General features: G+C 42.0%; 1 protein-coding gene across 4 annotated transcripts in view; it reads right to left on the bottom strand.

Moving 5' to 3' along the window:
• MAML3 (mastermind like transcriptional coactivator 3) overlaps nt 1–19,540 on the bottom strand; it is a 466,711-nt gene that overhangs the window by 239,417 nt on the left and 207,754 nt on the right. Inside the window, exon 1 of one of the 4 annotated variants that reach the window (XM_055405116.2) lies at nt 10,223–10,745. The exons of the other annotated variants lie outside the window; for them this stretch is intronic. Coding sequence (XP_055261091.2) covers nt 10,223–10,225 — 3 coding nt within the window. The 5' untranslated portion in view covers nt 10,226–10,745. Of the gene's footprint in view, nt 1–10,222; nt 10,746–19,540 lie in introns of those variants that run through there. 4 annotated transcript variants of the gene reach the window in all.

Below are 19,540 nucleotides of genomic sequence, written 5' to 3'. Positions count from 1 at the left end.
AATCAAACTTTAAGGAGGTACGGTTTCATGACTCTCTTTTTTTTCTTACCAAGGTATGCCCCCTGTTGTACATATTGCTACTGTTAATGAGAAAACACTCATATTTCTGGTTCTCCCATGTAAAAACAGTATAAATTATATATATAAACTATATAGAAACACATGTTGGAGCAGTTACATTAGAAAACTGAATTGCAATTTGCTTAGTTTATTTCTCAAAGATAAATAAAGCAAGTTTCTGTGAACTTACAGTGAGACAAAGCGTTTTCAATTTGACAGGTTAATTTGGGCAACATTCTTTTGCTCTGCTGTATTAGAATAACAACCGTCATAGCTCAGAAAACTGATATTAAGTTTGTGCCAATGTAAAATGTTTATATAAATGTGTTTGTCTTCTAATCTTCTTCTTCAATAAAACATAATTTTTTAACAAAAATGTAAAATCAGAATTTATTTTACTGATACCTGCGAAATGGGGCACTGGTAAAAAATAAAAAAGAGTGTTTCACTTAAATAAAAGAATTCTTCCAAAATAGAACACTTAAAATAGAGGATTGTTTTGAATAGCATTGTGCCCCTCCAATCACATAACATCAAAAGAAGGGAAAGCTTCTTCTATTAGAGAAAAAAATGTTTATAATCTTTACAGCCTATGGAGGTAAAACAAGATATTGGAGAAGCCAGATATGATTGACAGGAAAAGAATAAAGAGGACCCACAATTGAAGGGACCTGGAGAGGACTCTAGAGAGGTCAGAAACTGCCAGGGGCTGGAAAAGTAAAGTGTCCCTGCTTTGAAAATAGAGGAAAGAAGTAGAGAAGAAACAAACTGAACCTTAGAGAAGAAGAAAAGGAAGTCAGTGGAACTAGAGCCCTGGGGTGGCAGGTGGGGGTGGAGGATGGGCACAGGAGGATGTCTGGGGTTTATTTAAGGAGATAAGCCCACACAGCAAACCTGGAATTCCAGGAAATGACCAGCTCTGGGTCCAAGTAAGTATGCAGCGTATGAGCTCTGTCGCTCAGTCATGTCTGACTCTTTGTGACCCCATGGACTGTAGCCCACCAGGCTCCTCTGTCCATGGAGGTTTCCAGGCAAGAATACCAGAAGGGGTTGCCATTTCCTACTCCAGGGGATCTTCCCAATCCAGCAATCTAACCCGAGTCTCTTGCATCTCCTGCATTGGCAGGTGGATTCTTTACCACCGGTACTACCTGGGAAGCCCATGCAGCATATTATTTGGGCTAAAACGCGAACAGAAAGAACCAGAACTAAACATGGATGTGGATCAAGTTGTATTTAATACCTACACTGAACGTATGTAACTTACTTGTTCAGAAAGTGTTCAGTGGAGGTGTTCTTGCAATAGCAGGTTTTATATGCTAAATAGCTCCTTTCTGTTGATTATCTACAATCTGTTGATTATTCACTACAAAAATTTGAAACATAACAGGGTACTAAAGGTTAGGTTGCAACCTAAAAGCAAAAGTTTAAAAGACGGAAGATTACATTGAATGTATAAATTACTTTGGGTAGTATACTCATTTTTACAATATTTATTCTTCCAATCCACAAACACGGTATTTTATAGTTTTCAATGTACAAGTCTTTTGTTTCCTTAGGTAGATATATTCCTAAGTATTTAATTCTTTTTGTTGCAACAGTGAATGGAATAGTTTCCTTAATTTCTCTTTCTATTTTCTCATTATTAGTGTATAGGAATGCAAGGGATTTCTGTGTGTTGATTTTATATCCTGCAACTTTACTGTATTCATTGATTAGCTATAGTAGTTTTCTGGTAGAGTCTTTAGGGTTTTCTGTGTAGAGGATCATGTCATCAGCGAATAGTGAAAAGTTTTACTTGTTCTTTTCCAATTTGTATTCCTTTTATGTCTCTTTCTGCTCTGATTGCTGTAGCCAAAACTTCCAGAACTATGTTGAATAGCAGTGGTGAGAGTGGGCACCCTTGTCTTGTTCCTGACTTTAGGGGAAATGCTTTCAGTTTTTCACCATTGAGGATAATGTTTGCTGTGGGTTTGTCATATATAGCTTTTATTATGTTGAGATATGTCCCTTCTATTCCCACTTTCTGGAGGGTTTTTATTATAAATGGATGTTGAATTTTGTCGAAGGCTTTCTCTGAATATTGTAAAAATGAGTATACTACCCAAAGTAATTTATACATTCAATGCAATCCCTATCAAGCTACCAACGATATTATTCACAGAACTAGAACAAATAATCTCACAATCTGTATGGAAATACAAAAAACCTCGAATAGCCAAAGCAATCTTGAGGAAGAAGAATGGAACTGGGGGAAGTCCTGCTGAACTTCAGGCTCTACTACAAAGCCACAGTCATCAAGACAGTATGGTACTGGCATAAAGACAGAAATATAGATCAATGGAACAAAATAGAAAGCCCGGAGATAAACCCACGCATAAGGTAACCTATGGATACCTTATCTTTGACAAAGGAGGCAAGAATATAACATGGAGAAAAGACAGTCTCTTCAACAAGTGGTGCTGGGAAAACTGGTCAGCCACTTGTAAAAGAATGAAACTAGAACACTTCCTAACACCATACACCAAAATAAACTCAAAATGGATTAGAGAGCTAAATGTAAGACCAGATTCTATAAAACTCCTAGAGGAGAACGTAGGCAAAACACTCTCCGACATAAATCACAGCAGGATCCTCCATGACCCACCTCCCATAATATTGGAAATAAAAGCAAAAATAAACAAACGGGACCTAATTAAAATCAAAAGCTTCTGCACAGCAAAGGAAACTATAAGCAAGGTGAAAAGACAGCCTTCAGAATGGGAGAAATTAATAGCAAATGAAACAACTGACAAAGAATTAATCTCCAAAATATACAAGCAGCTCCTGTAGCTCAATTCCAGAAAAATAAACGACCCAATCAAAAAATGGGCCAAAGAACTAAACAGACATTTCTCCAAAGAAGACATAAAGATGGCTAACAAACACATGAAAAAATGCTCAACATCCCTCATAATCAGAGAAATGCAAATCAAAACCACAATGAGATACCATTTCACACCAGTCAGAATGGCTGCTATCCAAAAGTCTGCTGCTGCTGCTGCTGCTAAGTCACTTCAGTCGTGTCCGACTCTGTGTGACCCCATAGACGGCAGCCCATCAGGCTCCCCCATCCCTGGGATTCTCCAGGCAAGAACACTGGAGTGGGTTGCCATTTCCTTCTCCAATGTGTGAAAGTGAAAAGGGAAAGTGAAGTCGCTCAGTCATGTCTGACTTGTAGCGACCACATGGACTGCAGCCTACCAAGCTCCTCCATCCATGGGATTTTCTAGGCAAGAGTACTGGAGTGGCTTGCTGTTGCCTTCTCCGTCCAAAAGTCTACATGAAATAAATGCTGGAGAGGGTGTGGAGAGAAGGGAACCCTCTTACACTGTTGGTGGGAATGCAAACTAGTACAGCCACTATGGAGAACAGTGTGGAGATTCCTCAAAAAACTGGAAACAGAACTGCCATATGATCCAGCAATCGCACTCCTGGGCATACACACCGAGGAAACCAGAATTGAAAGAGACACATGTACTCCAATGTTCATTGCAGCACTGTTTATAATAGCCAGGACATGGAAGCAACCCAGATGTCCATCTGCAGATGAAAGGATAAGAAAGCTTTGGTACATATACACAATGGAGTATTTTTCAGCCATCAAGAAGAATGCATTTGAATCAGTTCTAATGAGGTGGATGAAATTGGAGCCTATTATACAGAGTGAAGTCAGCCTGAAAGAAAAACATCAATACAGTATACTAATGCATATATATGGAATTTAGAAAGATGGTAACCTTAACCCTGTATACGAGACAGCAAAAGAGACATAGGGGTATAGAACAGTCTTTGGGACTCTGAGGCAGAGGGTGAAGGTGGGATGATTTGGGAGAATGGCATTGTAGCATGTATATTATCATATGTGAAATGAATCACCAGTCCAGGTTCGACGCATGAGACAGGATACTTGGGGCTGGTGCACGGGGATGACCTGGAGGGAGGATATGGGGAAGAGGGAGGTGGGAGGGGGTTTCAAGAGGGGAAACACATGTACAACCGGGGCGGATTCGTGTCAATGTATGGCAAAACCAACCAATATATTAATGTAAATTAATTTGCCTCCAATAAAAAAAAAATTAGAACAATACAGATTAAAAAAATAAATAAATAAAAGACGGAAGATTCCCTCTCCTCAAGCCCTAGGCAAGGATAAAGGCGATTTCCAGGAAGTTCTGATTTGAGGTCAGCTCTGGGCAGTTCCATTCACTCTCCCAGGCTTCCCTTTTTCCTCCTTATTTTCTTGGGCAATTAAGGGGAGCTTTGCTTCTCTTCTAGTTAAATTTTAGTTTCTCAATTAAGACTGAATTATTCCAAGGCAAGTAACTCTTCCTGTAGGGCACAGCATGGCGACAAAAGTTAATAATATTTAACTGCATGTCTGAAAGTTGCTATAAGAGTGAATCTTAAAAAACTCTCATCCCCAGAAAAAGAAATTCTGTAAGGCATGGTGATGGATGTTAACTAGACTTAACATGGAGATCATTTCACAACATAGACAAATACCGAATATTATGGTGCACATCTGAAATTAATATAATGTATATCAAATATACCTCAATGAAAGCATCTTTAATATTGCATATCAAATCCTGAATTTATCAAAATAATTTTTTAAAGTTAAAAAAATCATTTAATGTTAAATTTGAATTTAAAATATCCATCTAAATCCATGACAGCTTTTCTTAAAAACACACACACACATTTCCCAGCTCTGTCAACTGAAAGGCCTAACAACAAGACAATCCTGTGACAATGAGCATCCTTATGGCCCAGTTTGTGGTGTCCAAAAACTACTTTCTACTAAAATAAAGAAAGGCTCCTGGGAAGAATGGCTGATTCCAGATTTTTTTTTTAAAAGACTAAACTATTCCAAAACAAAGAACTCTTTATATTCCTGCAAATTATATAAATTATTTTACTTACTTCTAATTAATTCAGAGGTTTAAACAACTTCCAGCAATACACTGATGTGACTTTTGTCTAAAACCTTGTAAAGAAACATTTTTAAAAAGATGTATCCTTAAGCCCCAAAGTTTCATACCCCTTATTATGGATTGATGATTGCTGGGTGTTAATTCGTTTTTTTATAGTCAAACATTTATCCTTAATATGAAAACTAAACATACACAAGACAGCATTTTCTACAACCCTCTTTTAGACACAATTTAAAGTCAAAGTTTTAACTGCATCGAGATATTTAAAGGTTAACAAATCATCATGTTAACTTTAGCTTCACCAACTTGGTTTCATTGAGTTTAGACAGCCTTATACTAGATAGATATTTCATAAATGTTTGTCCCAGGCAGATTTTTCTCCTACATTTAACAAAACTAAATCAAAGTTTTATTTCAATCGTTAAAATGTTTTAATTTCTCTAGGCCATCAGCACAGGTTCCTCTACCTACCCAGGTACCGCATACCAAAAGTGTTTAATCAGGCAGTGGTTTTTAATAAGCTATTGTATGAAACAAACAGAAAAGGGGGAAGGTGTTGCCTGGGAACTAACAGCCGTAATAAGGAGCCAGCGGATTGCTCCCTGATAAGTGTATGCACCACACATCTCCTCTGTCCTGATTAACTACATTCTATTTTAGCACCAGACATCTTCTAATGAGAAAATGCTAAGTCTCCCCAAATGATATGATGGTAGAAATAGAATGGAAAATACCAATAAAAATCTTGTGAACACTACACCCCTCAAAATGTGGGCTAGCTTCATCTTGATGTCTTTTGAATTCATCATTCAATACACACAATAGTGAAACTTACGGTGTGCTAAGTGAGGCAAAATATTACATTCAGAAGCTAAAGATAGTATATGCATCGGATTCATACTAAAGTCTTTACAGGCAAAGTGGAATTTATTATCTTTCCAGGTAAACCATCAAGGCTGATTCTTTCAGATTCAGGGAATGTGCATTGGAGCAAATTTTCATGGTTGATATGAAGGACTGGTGGCCAGAATCAAGTACTTTTCAGTCTGGGTAATGAGACTGATAATGTGAATAATAATCTCAATGCAGTAAAAAAATAATTTGATGCTAAACACACAGGTAGACAAACATGGGAAAGTAATTCCTAAATAGTCAAAAGATAACTAAACCAAACACATAACTGCTAATGCGGGGGGATAATATGATAAATAATTACGGATTTTTTAAAAAAATGTAAGTTTTCATACTGGAAAAAAATTTATTTCCAGTAAAAATAAATAATAAAAATAAATAAAATATAAATAAATAAATATTTATAAATAAATATAAATAAATAATAAATACTTAAGTAAAAATCAAACTGAAAGCCTTCCAAATAGCCTAAGTTGACACTCTTAGTTTTATTCAAGTAAACAAATATTATTAAGTAGTATAGTAAGAGCTACAGCAGAGGAAAAACCATGCTTCCTGCCTTCAGGGAGCTTATCAATTCACTGAGGGTCAAGAAATAGCATATTTCTTAAACTACCACACATTGACTCCTGCTGATGCTTCAAAAGGAAAACAAAATTAACACCTGAACTTTTCCAGACATATATGCGTGCACGCACACACACACACACACAGGTGCTTTACAAAGGCAAAGTTTGCAACATGCTATAATTAAGCTCACATCCTGACAATAAAAGACACAGAGTTTTATTCTAAATTTAGAGGAAGAACTCGCCACATGGCACAACCTCTCTGATGGTTGCTGTAAAACTTGTCATGGATATGTCAGCATCTCTGTTGCAGAAAAGAATCATTCTTTCTGAAAATATACATACAGTAGGTGTAAAAGCCGTACCACATTCATTTTTTATTTGCACTGGAGATTTTGTTAACACCTCTGGTAAATTTCTTTCCTTCTTTGCCCCTCTTCTAGCTCTAAACCGCTCTTTAAAGGGCGTTTTCCTTCTCGCGCTCAGAAGGCGGTGAAGAGCTGTTTGCTAAATGGACATGAGCGCTGGCCAGACTCAAGCCCTAGGTCTCTGTGTTTCATGAACACTGTATCCAGGCCTCCTCCAGAAATGAAACTTGTTCTTAGTGGAGAACCTGCACACACAGAGTGGCTGTCAAGCACCCAGACTAAGCCCTGCTCAGTGAAACACACCGACAACACTGGCATGAAAATGCCCCCTTCCGAACATGCCAGGCTGGACTCAGTACTGTCTCATAAAAAGAGTTCCAGACACAAGAGCAGTTCAAAGCACACTTTGTAAAACACCTCCAAGCCCCTAGCAGGGAGTAGGGCTGATTTTAGAGGGTCGTGGTTAAGTGTTTGGGCTTTCCTATTCTTGCCACTTGGAATCCAGCGAACTCTGATGAGCCTGGAGCAAGGTCACCCCCTAAGCCACGTGTGTGCATGTGTGCAAAGTTGCTTCAGTCATGTCCGACTCTTTGGAACCTTATGGACAGTAGCCCACCAGGCTTGTCTGTCTATGGGATTCTCCAGGCAAGAATACTGGAGTGAGTTCCTTCTCCAGGGGATCTTCCCAAACCAGGAATCAAACCTGCCTCTCCTGCATCTCCTGCATTGGCAGGCAGATTCTTTACCACTGTACCACCTGGGAAGTCCTCAGTTTTTTCAAATGGAAAACAGTGATAATCATAGTAACTTCATTATATTATTGTGAAGATGATGTATGCTGATACATGTAAAACCTTCACTACAGTGCTTGACACACAGAGGATCTTAACAAAAGGTAACTAGTATTATTTTTCATTAGAATTTGTAGAACAATGAAAACTACCACTCTACACCAAAAGTCAAACATGGAAGTATATAAATCAAAAACCTATGTAGAAAACTCTACAATTTACAGAGAGAGATTAGATGTATAGGAAGGAAACAGACTCTGAAACAACCCTACTCTGCACTACACTTCATCTCACTAAGAACAACTGAAAGGCCTTTGGTGGCAAACACTTCAACTTTCAAATATCTTCTTAGAAAAGGACTAAAAACTATATTTAATTGCCTCTTAGGCAATTAGACCATGGTTATTGCCACATCTGCTATTTGCTCATCAGGAAACTGCTTCCAACACATTTAACATTCATAGGTGTATTAGCTCATGATTAATACCCTGGAAGTTCTCCATGACAATATTAACTATAGCACAGAATTGGATACAAGGAGTCTTCATCTTGGTGTCAATTCAGCTAAGGGGATTACGAACGGAATTCCTTAAAGGACAACACTGGAAAGTAGTCTCAAACACGGACAGAATCAGAGCAAAGTTTTCATTTAAAATCTATTTCTAAAATCTTTTCTTCAACCACCTCCACCCTCTACTCATACTTCCTCTCTTCATATTCCCAGGGGATAATCACTATAACAGCAAACATTTACGTGGCACCACCTATGTGCAGACGCTTACATATGTTAAGACGTTTAATTGTCCTAAAACCCTATGGAGACTTCCCTGGTGGCTCAGAAGGTAAAGCGTCTGCCTACAATGCGGGAGACCCGGGTTCAATCCCTGGGTCGGGAAGATCTCCTGGAGAAGGAAATGGCACCCCACTCCAGCAGTCTTGCCTGGAGAATACCATGGACAGAGGAGCCTGGTGGGCTACAGTCCACGGGGTTGCAAAGAGTCCGCCACGACTGAACGACTTCACTTCAAAACCCTATGAGGGAGAAACTAGTGGTACTGTCCCCCTTGTACCTATGAGGAAACTGAGGCTCAGGTGGGTTAGACAACATGGTGGAGCTGGGAGCTGAACCTGGGCAGTTTCATCCCACCGCTCAACTCTCCCCCCTGGCGATGGAGCCTCTGCGCCTCATCAACACACTTCTCAAAATACAGAAGTGGTGTAGAAATTAATTAGTCTAAGGTTCTTATTATAGGGGCTTCCCAGGTGGTACCAGTGGTAAAGAACCTGCCTGCCAATGCAGGAGACGTAAGAGACACGAGTTAGATCCCTGAATCGGGAAGATCCTCTGAAGGAAGGCACAGCAACCCACTCCAGTATTCTTACCTGGAGAATCCCATGGACAGAGGAGCTGGGCAGGCTACAGTCTATGGGGTCGCACAGAGTCAGACACGACTAAAGGGACTGAAGAGGCTCTTATCATAAGACAGAGCAGGATTAGGAACTGAACACTGCTCTTTTCAGAGATCTGCACTAGCCCGTGTGCTATTCCTCTGACATCAAGGTAAAAAGACCTATTTCCAATGAATGCCCATTAGATCAGAGATTACACCAAGCACAATCTGTCACAAGAAAACCAGAAAGCATATCACTGAGACAGCCTGGCTCATACCATGTTTTACTCTAAAGAAATTTCTATCATTTGATGTATGGGCATCTGAATAAAATGTTCCACTTCCACTGTAGAAATTCCCCATGTGATGTTGAATTTTATGTGTCAACTTGACTAGGCCACGGTGCCCAGTTCTTTAGTTAAACTCCAGTCTATATGTGGCTGTGAAGGTTATTTCTTTATATGTGATTAACATTTAAATCAGTAGACTTTGAGTAAAGCAGATTACCCTTCTTAATGTGAGTGGGTCTCATCCAAACACCGGAAGGCCTTGAAAGCAAAGACTGAGGTTTCTGAATAAGCAATTCTGCCTTAAGACGGCAACACAGAAACTCTGCTTGGGTTTCCAGCCTGCAGATTAAGGACTCAAATCTGTAGCATCAACTCTTACCTGAATCTCCAGGCTGCCAGCCTGCTCTACAGATTGTGGACTTGCCAGTCCCCACAATCACATGAGCCAATTTCTTAAAAATAAATCTCTCTCTTGACATATATACACACACACTCATACATGTATATTATATATATCACATATATCCTGTATATCTCCACATATATCCTATATGTATATCATATGTGTATACACACACATATATAGGGATGCATATTTTACATATATGTGTATATAAAATACACATCCCCATATATGTGTATACACACACACATATTGTACACATACAGGATGTATAAGAGATATACAGGATATATATGATATATATAATATGTATATATATGTCTGCCTCATATATAAAAGAAATATATATATATCCTATTAACATATATATATACACATGTACACATATACACTCACTTCTACTGGCATACATATCCTGTTGGATATACAGATACATATATCTATATAACCTCATATACATACCATGGACTTTCCTGGTGGCTCAGTAGTAGAGAATCCACCTGCCAATGAAGGAGACACAGGAGATGCCCACTTCAATCCCTGGGTGGGGAAGATCCCCTGGAGGAGGAAATAGCCCACTCCAGTATCGGTGCCTCGGAAATCCCATGGACAGAGGAGCCTGGTGGGCTACAGTGCATGGGGGCGGCAAAGGAGTCAGAGACGACGTAGCCCCCGAAACAAACAACATACACAGCATAGACAAATATATATATGTCCTCCTGGTCCTTTTTCTCTGGAGCATTGACTCGTCCACCCCAGAACCCAGCCGCGATCACTTCTACATAGAAGGCTCTCAACATAGAGTTATGAGCTGTTCTAGGTAAAGCCTCCTTCCTGGTTCCTCATTCTAGTTCTAAGAAGGAAAGATGCAGCTGGCTGTTTTAAGCCCAAGCACACAGACTGACACACTTTCTGGAGCTGGGTGACACACTCTTCCTGGTTTGACCACGAAAGATTCTAATCCACAAGCCTCTGAGAATGGCTGTGGTTTGACAGGCTACAGGGACACACACCCTGGTCTGTGGAAGTCCCCACACAGGGCCCCAGAGACCTGCTGCCTTCCGGGCTCAGAGTCCAGCCAAGTCCTGCCCTGCGGGAAGGCCACCGCCCACCATCGCGGCGTGGGGTGCCCATCTGGGCCAGCCCCAGAGACCTGAGGAGGCTGCTTGGTTTACAATGGTGTTTTGTAACCATTTCCTCCCAAGATCAGGGCAAACTCCCTCATGATACTCATGGCTCCCAATTTCCATCGGCACCGTGGGGTCGGTTGTTAGCCTCTCCTATTCCTGGCAACCCTCCCATTCCAGCCGTCTGAATTCCTCTCCTATGGCAGCTCCCAAAGAAAGGACCCAAAGAAAACCAATATCTATTTCCTTAAGAAGAGACCTCCAAAGGCCGATGTCCTTCTTTCCCCCGCTTCTGTCTTCCTCTCCCATCCCACCCAAACCACAGAGGCCTGGACTCGGTCAAGGGCCAGAGCTGGGAGCTGGGCCCACCGAGAACATGCAGAGTTGCCCAGAGCTGTTTTCCCTGGGGCTTCTTCGGGAGCAGGCACGCTGCCTTCAGTGTTTACAGTCAGCAATTTCAAATGTGCTGACATGGAGAAAAGTGACCACAGAGTCCGCACAAACCAGCAAAGAAGAGAAGCCCCAGGCGGAAGGGCTCAGCGGGACGGGAGGGGTCGCTCCTCCCCAGGGGGGCCGAGGTCCGCCCGCGAGGCCCCCGGCCCATAGATGCTGGATGCATGGTGGCGGGAGAAGGCGCTCACCTCATTCTGCTTTCTCCTTCCATCACAGCTTCACCCCAAGGTTTCTATTCTGGGGGCTGACGCAGGCAGAGCCCTGCAGGAGGGCACCATCTCATCCCACGGACAGGACGGGGGACCGGGGTCAGGCTGTGAGGTTCCCAGCAGCTTCAGGACTTCTCCCTTGCCAGCAACCTAACTTACAAAAGTTCTTTATATTGCTGATGTGTTTTTGTTCATTTTTTCCCCTTGAGCAGCAAAGAAAGTTTTGTAAGCAAAAAGGGTGTCGGAATATTGCTGTGTAACAAGTCTAGCGTGAGAGGAGGGGATGGGGAGGGACTGCTAATTAAAGCTTGGAAAGGACAATTAGAATATTGCTAGAATGTTTTATAGCCACATTGGGAATTCCGGAATCCCTCTATTCTTGGCTCTGTCTGGGTTAGATAAGATGAAACCCATTTAGTTTGAGGAGGTCTAATAAAGTGTTCAGGTAGGCAATGGATTTCCCTGTTCACAGACAGATGCCATAGGGCATTTCTGGAACCCGGGCTCACCTACTAGCAGGGGCAAAAGTTGAACTTGACCTTTGACCTCCTGAATAAAGCATAGGTTCCCAAACTCTCACAGGTCACATCTGCAGTATTAAAATCTCTTACCAACCTCCCTACTGGACTCCCACATGCCAAGGGTCAAAAATCCCACTCACTGTAATTGCAAGAAAACCATGTACATTTGGGGGTGGAAGCAAAGTCAGAAAGAAAGCATGGCCAGCTGTCCACCAAAGATGTGTGCACCCCTTCGCCGGTCTGAACCGGATACTGAGGATTGTGGTTGCCCAGTAAAGAATTACATTTCCCAGCTCTCCCTGCAGCTAAATGGGGATATTTGACTTAGTTCTTGCCAAAAGATGGTGGGCAGAAATGATGTCGCCATTCTTGTGGATAACCCATAAAAACCTCCAGCAAGATTCTCCATCTTCTAGGGCTCTCTCTTTTCCCCACCAGCTGGAAGCAGTAGGTTCTAAATACCATGCACAGACTTCAAGATGGAAGGAGCTGGTGGCTTGTCCACTGAATTCCCACAATGGACTATTATTGCACAAGAGAGAAATGAACTTTTTGTTACTGGTAAGCCACTGGGGATTTTAGTGTTCTCAATCACAAAAGCAATGACACAACATCAGGGTGATAGCAGAAGAAGAGTATCAATTTAGACACAATGACACAGATGCTAAACATGGATACCATTTGGGTTAAAAAATAAATATTTGCTCACATACACTTCTATATGCTTGGGTTGTCACTAGAAGGAAACATAAGAAAATGGTAACGATGGTTGCTTTTAGGAAAAGGAACTGGGAAATGGGAAAGGGGGCGTGGAAAAGAGATTTATCGTCTACCATATACTGTTTTTAACCTTTTGAATTCTGTACTTTGTGCATTTATTACCCAGTCAAATGTTACATTTAAAAAACACAAATTCTGAAAGCATCCTATTTTCCAACCACCCAGGGAATGCTTACAGATACGGCTATTCGTCCCTAGGGCCTTTTCTGAAAAGCAGTGGTACAAAGTGCTGACATTTAAAAATACAAAAAATTGTACTTTCTTGAAAACTCCAGGGATGAGCAGAAGTAGCTGCTATTCCCACAGTGTACCTGAATTTTGGGGATTAACTTTCTCATCCTCTCAGAGATTTTCCTTTCCTTGTAGTGGTGAAAGGAGGCCGAAATGAGAGAGGAGTTGTCTGTTCTGCTGGATCGGGTTACTGCTAACTGTGCATCACACAAGTCATTCGTAGTGCTTGGTAAAAAGAAGGATTCCTGATCTCTTTCCTGAAAATTCTGAGTCAGTGGTTCTAAGGAGCAACCTGGGATCCATGTTATTAACAAGTGTCAGTGGACTCCGATGCCTGGGCACACCTGGGAGACCCCACTCTCATCTGTCCAGACGTCCTACTTGCTATCTTGGTTAACTTGCTTCACTTTCACATTTTATCTCCCTGGAATACAAAGGATAAAATTTATGATCTATGGAATAAATGTCTGCTGAGACGAAGGTGATGCCCATGAAAACAGCTAAACTCCTTACATCATGAGGTTTATATATAAGCCCCAATGATGATGATAATTAGTTACTGTTAGCATATGCACTCTGGATTGCTATTTTATGTTTTAAAATTCACTTTATATATATAAAAAAAACCTACTTCATTTTAAAAGGGGAGGGTGGGGGTGAAAAACAAGTTCTATATTTCCGTGGAAAGCTTTTCTAAGAATTTCTGCTGTGTTGATGGATGTTTAGCAGGGAGCTCACACTGAGCTGACCCTCCACCCATGACAAGTACGGCTGCTTCCAGAATGCAGAGAGCAGGGCAGGAACCACAGGGAAGCTCCACAGGTGAGTCCACTAGCTAGAGGTGAGGGCAACCTAAACACAAGGATATTCAGGCAGCAACTGGTTCTGTGGCAGATTACCACATGGAATGGGGATGGATGCAAGAGATTCACTTTGCATGAGAACTATCTTATGCAGTCCAGCTGGCTCTGCACTATTTGATTTTCTCTTCAGCTCACAGGTCCCATCCTTCTCTCTGAATATTCTAAAATCATTCACACCAAAATGCCAACTACAGCCAAGCCCTCTATGTAACTCAAGAGTCAAACTGCTTCTTGTCCTTGATTGCAATTTTCCTCTATATCCATTATCCAAACACAGAGAGCATTTCCCTCTATATCCATAATCAAAGACAGGGCAAACCATGGAGAGGCTTATTTCCTGGGAAATAATCCGAGTAGTTAAGAAAACTTGTTTGAATGACATCATAAGTTTTCTAAAATATCTTAGAAGTAAATCTTGATATTTTCTAAGGAATAATTTGAAGAATTGTTTTGATCTGAAAGTTTCTCTATAAAATAGAGGGGAGTGGAGGGAGACCAATACATTTAGATAACAAGTTTTCTGCTTACTTTCTGGAGAACATTCTAATTTTTAAAATATCAGGTCCCAAACGGGAAAGCATATTCACCAAAAAGAGATGAAAATGTAAATGTATGGATGTTAATTAACTAGATGGGTGGAATCCTTTCACTATGTATGTGCTGTGCTTAGCTCAGTTGTGTCCGACTCTTTGCGACCCCATGGACCCCACCAGGTTCCTCTGTCCATGGGGATTCTCCAGGCAAGAATACTGATGTCGGTTGCCATGCCCTCCTCCAGGGGATCTTCTCAACCCAGGGATCGAACCCAGGTATCCTGCATTGCAGGTGGATTCTTAACCATCTGAGCCATCAAGGAAACCCAAGAATACTGGAGTTAGTAGACTATCCCTTCTCCAGGGGATCTTCCCGACCCAGGAATCGAACTGGGGTTTCCCACATTGCAGGCAGATTCTTTACCAACTGAGCTACCAGGGAAGCACTTCACAATGTGTGTGTGTATATATATATATATCATATACCATGATATACAGTTTAAATACCTTATAATATTATTTGTCAATTGTACCTCAATAAAGCTAAAATTTAAAACAAAGAGGAACATTAGCATAAACTGTTGTGACTACAGATTATTTCATTTTTCTTTTTGGCAACTGCCTCATACATCAGATGCTGTTTAAATTTGCTTTATCTCTTTCCATCCTTCTCAAAGAAATGAAATGCACAGGTTACAGTATTAACTTGCCAGGCTCCTCTGGAGAATTCCGTTAATTCTCCAGACAAGAATACTGGAGTGGGTTGCCATTTCCTTCTCTAGGGGATCTTCCTGACCCAGGGATCAAACTGGGGTCTCCTGCATTGCAGGCATATTCTTTACCATCTGAGCTACCAGGGAAGATCATTTATTAGAAAGCATCATTAATTCAAAATGGGGCCCCTGCACTGCACAGTGTCTTTAAATGGACCACCTAAGAGCCTGGAGTGGAGATTTCTGGGGCTCCGCTGCCTTTCTGAGTGTATGGGAGGATTTCCCGGGCTCCCATGTAGTTAATTTGAGACCATGCAGCTAATCCGACCCATAAGCTACAGGCAGAGAAAAGCTGCTATGAATTCTGCACATTTTCTTCCCCTGCTGCAGCAAACCTTGAGCTCACATGTGGAGATGGCAGTGTTGGAAGCTGGTGGAGTCTCTGTCAGCCTGGATCCCTGAGTGACGAGGGGGAGCAGAGCCTCCACATGCACACCTGCTCCCACAAACCTCGAGCTGGAAGTGTGGCAGGAGCAACATTTGTTGTGTTAGGCCAATGGGGCCAAGGGGTGAGAGGGGGCAGTTACAACCGGATACTGCAAGCTAATCTTGCTTTTTCTGATTCATCAAAGCTACTGGCTTAAAATCTCTGGGTTCTAATGAGGACACTTGACTTCATATTGATGTCATTAGTAGACAATCACCTAATCTTTTGGAGCTTCTGGCTTTTTGTTTGTTTGCTTTGGTTTGTTTTTTAACTGTAAAATGGGGATAACATATTCTGGCATGTTTACCAGTCAGGGATATTTGAGGATCAGATGAGTTTTTCTGAAAGTGTTCTGAAATCTGTCAATCACAAGCGAGATGTAAAGTGCCAGCCTTGCTGCTGTGGGTCTGTCTGGACAGCTTAAGAGGCTAAATCTGGCTGTTTATGTAGGGGGTCAGCTATTTGAATTCACAGCTTCGTCATCCTTAAAGAGCCAAGCAATACATTCCACCGATAGATCTAGATCATGAAAAGTCAGATTCTGATACCACTTGGAGAATAATTCGTTATCTTAAAAATGTCAGGGCTAGCTGAATGGTTTCAGAAGCCTCACTTCCAGCAAGCAAACTCAACTAGTTGCCTCTGGCATCAATAGAAAGGAAAAATAGAGGCCCCAAGTGAAAGGCTTGGCACAAAGCCCTTGATTCCTCGCACAGCCTGTCAGAGGGGAGGAGCGCGGGAGAACACAGCGGAGGAACACAGAGCTTGGGCATTCCACACTCCACCCCTGCACAAAGAGAGCGCCATGCACACTCAGGAGGGGCAGCACAAATCTGTTCCTGTGTTCCTCTCACAAAGAAGACAGATTTCTCCCCAGAGGAGAGGGGAAACGGAGGAGATGGCCACTGCACAGAGAAGATCTAGAAGTAGGGCCCGCGTCTGTGCACCCCGCCGTCCCTGACAAAGGGCTGAGGCACCCCTGCTTTTAACGCAGGAGAAGGGCTTCCTGACCCTGACAGTGGATGACACCGATCCAAAGACGGATTCGCAGAGGGCTGTTTTCACCCAGCTGCTCGGACTGTCAGATAGTAACAGCTGCCTTTTTGTGAGCACTCACTAAATGCCAAGCGCTGACATTTGAGATACCCAGAAACTCAGGCACAGCAAGGCTAAGTCACTTGTCTGAGGTCAGAGAACAGGGATACAGCAGAACTGGGGAGTTCAACCCCGGCAGTCTACCTCCAGATGTTGTAGTCTTAACCACTGCATTGATCAGGGTGGGAGGACAAAAAGGAAGGAAAACAGGGGCAATCCTGTCGCCTCCTACATGCCTCGCAATGGGCTCCAGACACTTCAACTCACTTCATTGTCCCATTTCTTCATTTTTTATATATTGCAGAAAGGGTTCAAAGTTAGGTGTCCTGAATTTTTAAAAATACACATTTATTTTTAATTGAAGGATAATCGCTTTACAATATTATGCTGCTTGGGCTTTCCTGGTGACTCAGATGGTAAAGAATCTGCTTGCAATGGCAGAGACCTAGGTTCTATCCCTGGGTCAGGAAGATCCCTGGAGAAGGGCATGGCAACCCACTCCAACCTACTCTTGCCTGGAGAATCCCATGGATAGAAGAGCCTGGAGGGCTACAGTCCATCGGGTCGCAAAGAGTGGGACACGACTGAGTGACTAACACTTTCACTTTTCATTGTGCTGGTTTCTGCCGTACAGTGTCTTATCTTTTCTAACAATTAGTATTCTTACCTCATTTTCAAGTGAAGAAAGAGAGGCTCAGAGAGGTCAATTAACTCACCTTAAGTCACAGAGCCAAAAAGTGAAGTTGGGCACCAAGTCCAACCTGACTCTGTTGGATTAAAGTAGGAAGGTTTGTGGCTGAAAAATATGCCAGAGTTTAGGGGAGACACCAAATAGAATAATAAGGCAGACAAAAGAAAGACTATGGAAGGGAGAGAGAAGCTGGCATGTCTGGGTCCTGAGAAGTAGAACAGATCTAAATATAGGATAACACCTACTGACAGGGTTCCCTTTATCACAGAGGCTTTTTGTCCTCAGAGTAAGAAAGATGGTCAGTTGGCCGGACCAAAGAAAGACAGTCCCGCACATCAAGCAAACCTTTTCTTAGATTCAGCAAATGGAGAGTTACTATGAAAATAGCCAATATCTTTTTTTGGCTGTCTTTACATCGTCTCATACTAAATTGTTATGATCATATACTTCCACATTCCCTAAACTTACGAATCACTGAGTAATTGTTAGTTGTTTCGTTGTTGTTATTTTGCATCATTTGCTAACCCACAGAGAAAATGTTCTTCCAACCTCAAGCTAGAGAGGCGCAATGTAATTATGACACAGGAGCAAAAGAAGCTCATTAACATACCCATGACTGACACGGAAGATCATTAATTAGGCATTCTGAGCATAAGTATATATGTATAAATTAGCATCTATTCACCATTTAAACTGTAAGAGATTTTTTCATATCTGAATATTAACTATGTTGGAAAAGCACTAAGTTTTCCTGAGCGAATTCCACAAACAATACCCAACCCTGATCACAAACATAAAATGAAGAGAAAAGCTTCTGTGAGAAGAACTGGACACAGTGGAAGGAGTCAAATGATGCTACAACCCTTCATCCATCAGTGTCTTCATTTGTGTCTTTCCCCTCGTGTGCATTTCTGGCGACTCCACCTGTTGGGAGCTGTGTGCGTGGACCCTTCTCTGTCAACAAAGCTTAGATGAGTCACTGCCACCGCTATTCTAGAGGTGCTTTACCTGTGTCTGTATTCTGTTATTGTTCACCCCTTCATCCTTTCACGACAGGTTTATTGGGTGTGATTTCTGTACTGAAGACAATGTGGAGAATATGTACATGCACATGGCAGCATTTCTACTGTCAGGGACTTTACAGTCTAGCATGAAAGATGAGACATGAAATATACACACAGGGACTTCCCTGGTGGTCGAGTGGTTGGGAGTCTGTCTTCCAGCGCAGGGGACGTGGGTCCGATCCCTGGTCAAGGAACGAGGATCCCACAGTGCCACAGGGAAACTAAGACTGTGCACTCTAGAGCCTGCACACCACAAGTAGAGAAGTCCAAGCAGCACAACTGAGACCTGACCCAGCCGAATAAATAAATATTAAAAAAATTAAGTGTATACATAAAAGTAACATGTTAAGGTAGACAACTACACTGCCAGAGAGCATCAATCTGACAGGAAAGAAGAGCAGACCTCTCCAGGCAGGGGGAGGATTGATGAATGCTTCATGGAGGAAGTGGCATGTAAGCAGGGCAAACGGAAGGTGCAGAAGCGGATCTGACAAAGTTTGCGCCATGTCAAGAGCGTCACTTGATGGCGAAACTAGAGGTGAGTCAACGTCTGTCATCACACTCAGCTCTTGCATTCTGCTAGTTCTGTGGCTGACAGGGCCACTCCTCCATTTTTCCAATGTGACTAAAGCGCCTATTCCTGTGGGGCCCTGGAAAACCCCCAGCATCAGGAGCACGATCACAGTACCACTCTGTTGTCCTTCACACAGATGACAGTGATACTAATTACTTCATAGCGCTGTGCTTGCATTGTTTTTCTTGCAGTAGTGTTGGATTCATGCCAGCATATCCATTGTCCTCTATTGATTTCTCTTGGGACCAGTGGCATACTTTTGTAAGATGGCTCTCCTGCACGAGAGCTGGAATTCACAGTTCTTAGACCATCTTCTCCCCCAGGATGGAGCTAACAAATCTCTGTGAGGACTGAAAGGAAGACCTTGGCCTTCTGGGCACCAGACTATTACCATCTGAGTACAGCAACCACACGTATATTCACTGTGGTGGTCTTTTTA

The sequence above is a fragment of the Moschus berezovskii genome, chromosome 19 (assembly GCF_049115385.1).
Source record: "Moschus berezovskii isolate FMDL1 chromosome 19, NW_MosBer_1.0, whole genome shotgun sequence".
Classification (NCBI taxonomy): Eukaryota; Metazoa; Chordata; class Mammalia; order Artiodactyla; family Moschidae; genus Moschus; species Moschus berezovskii.
The sequence above is the reverse complement of the archived record's forward strand: the minus strand, read 5'-3'. Positions and strand labels throughout refer to the sequence as shown.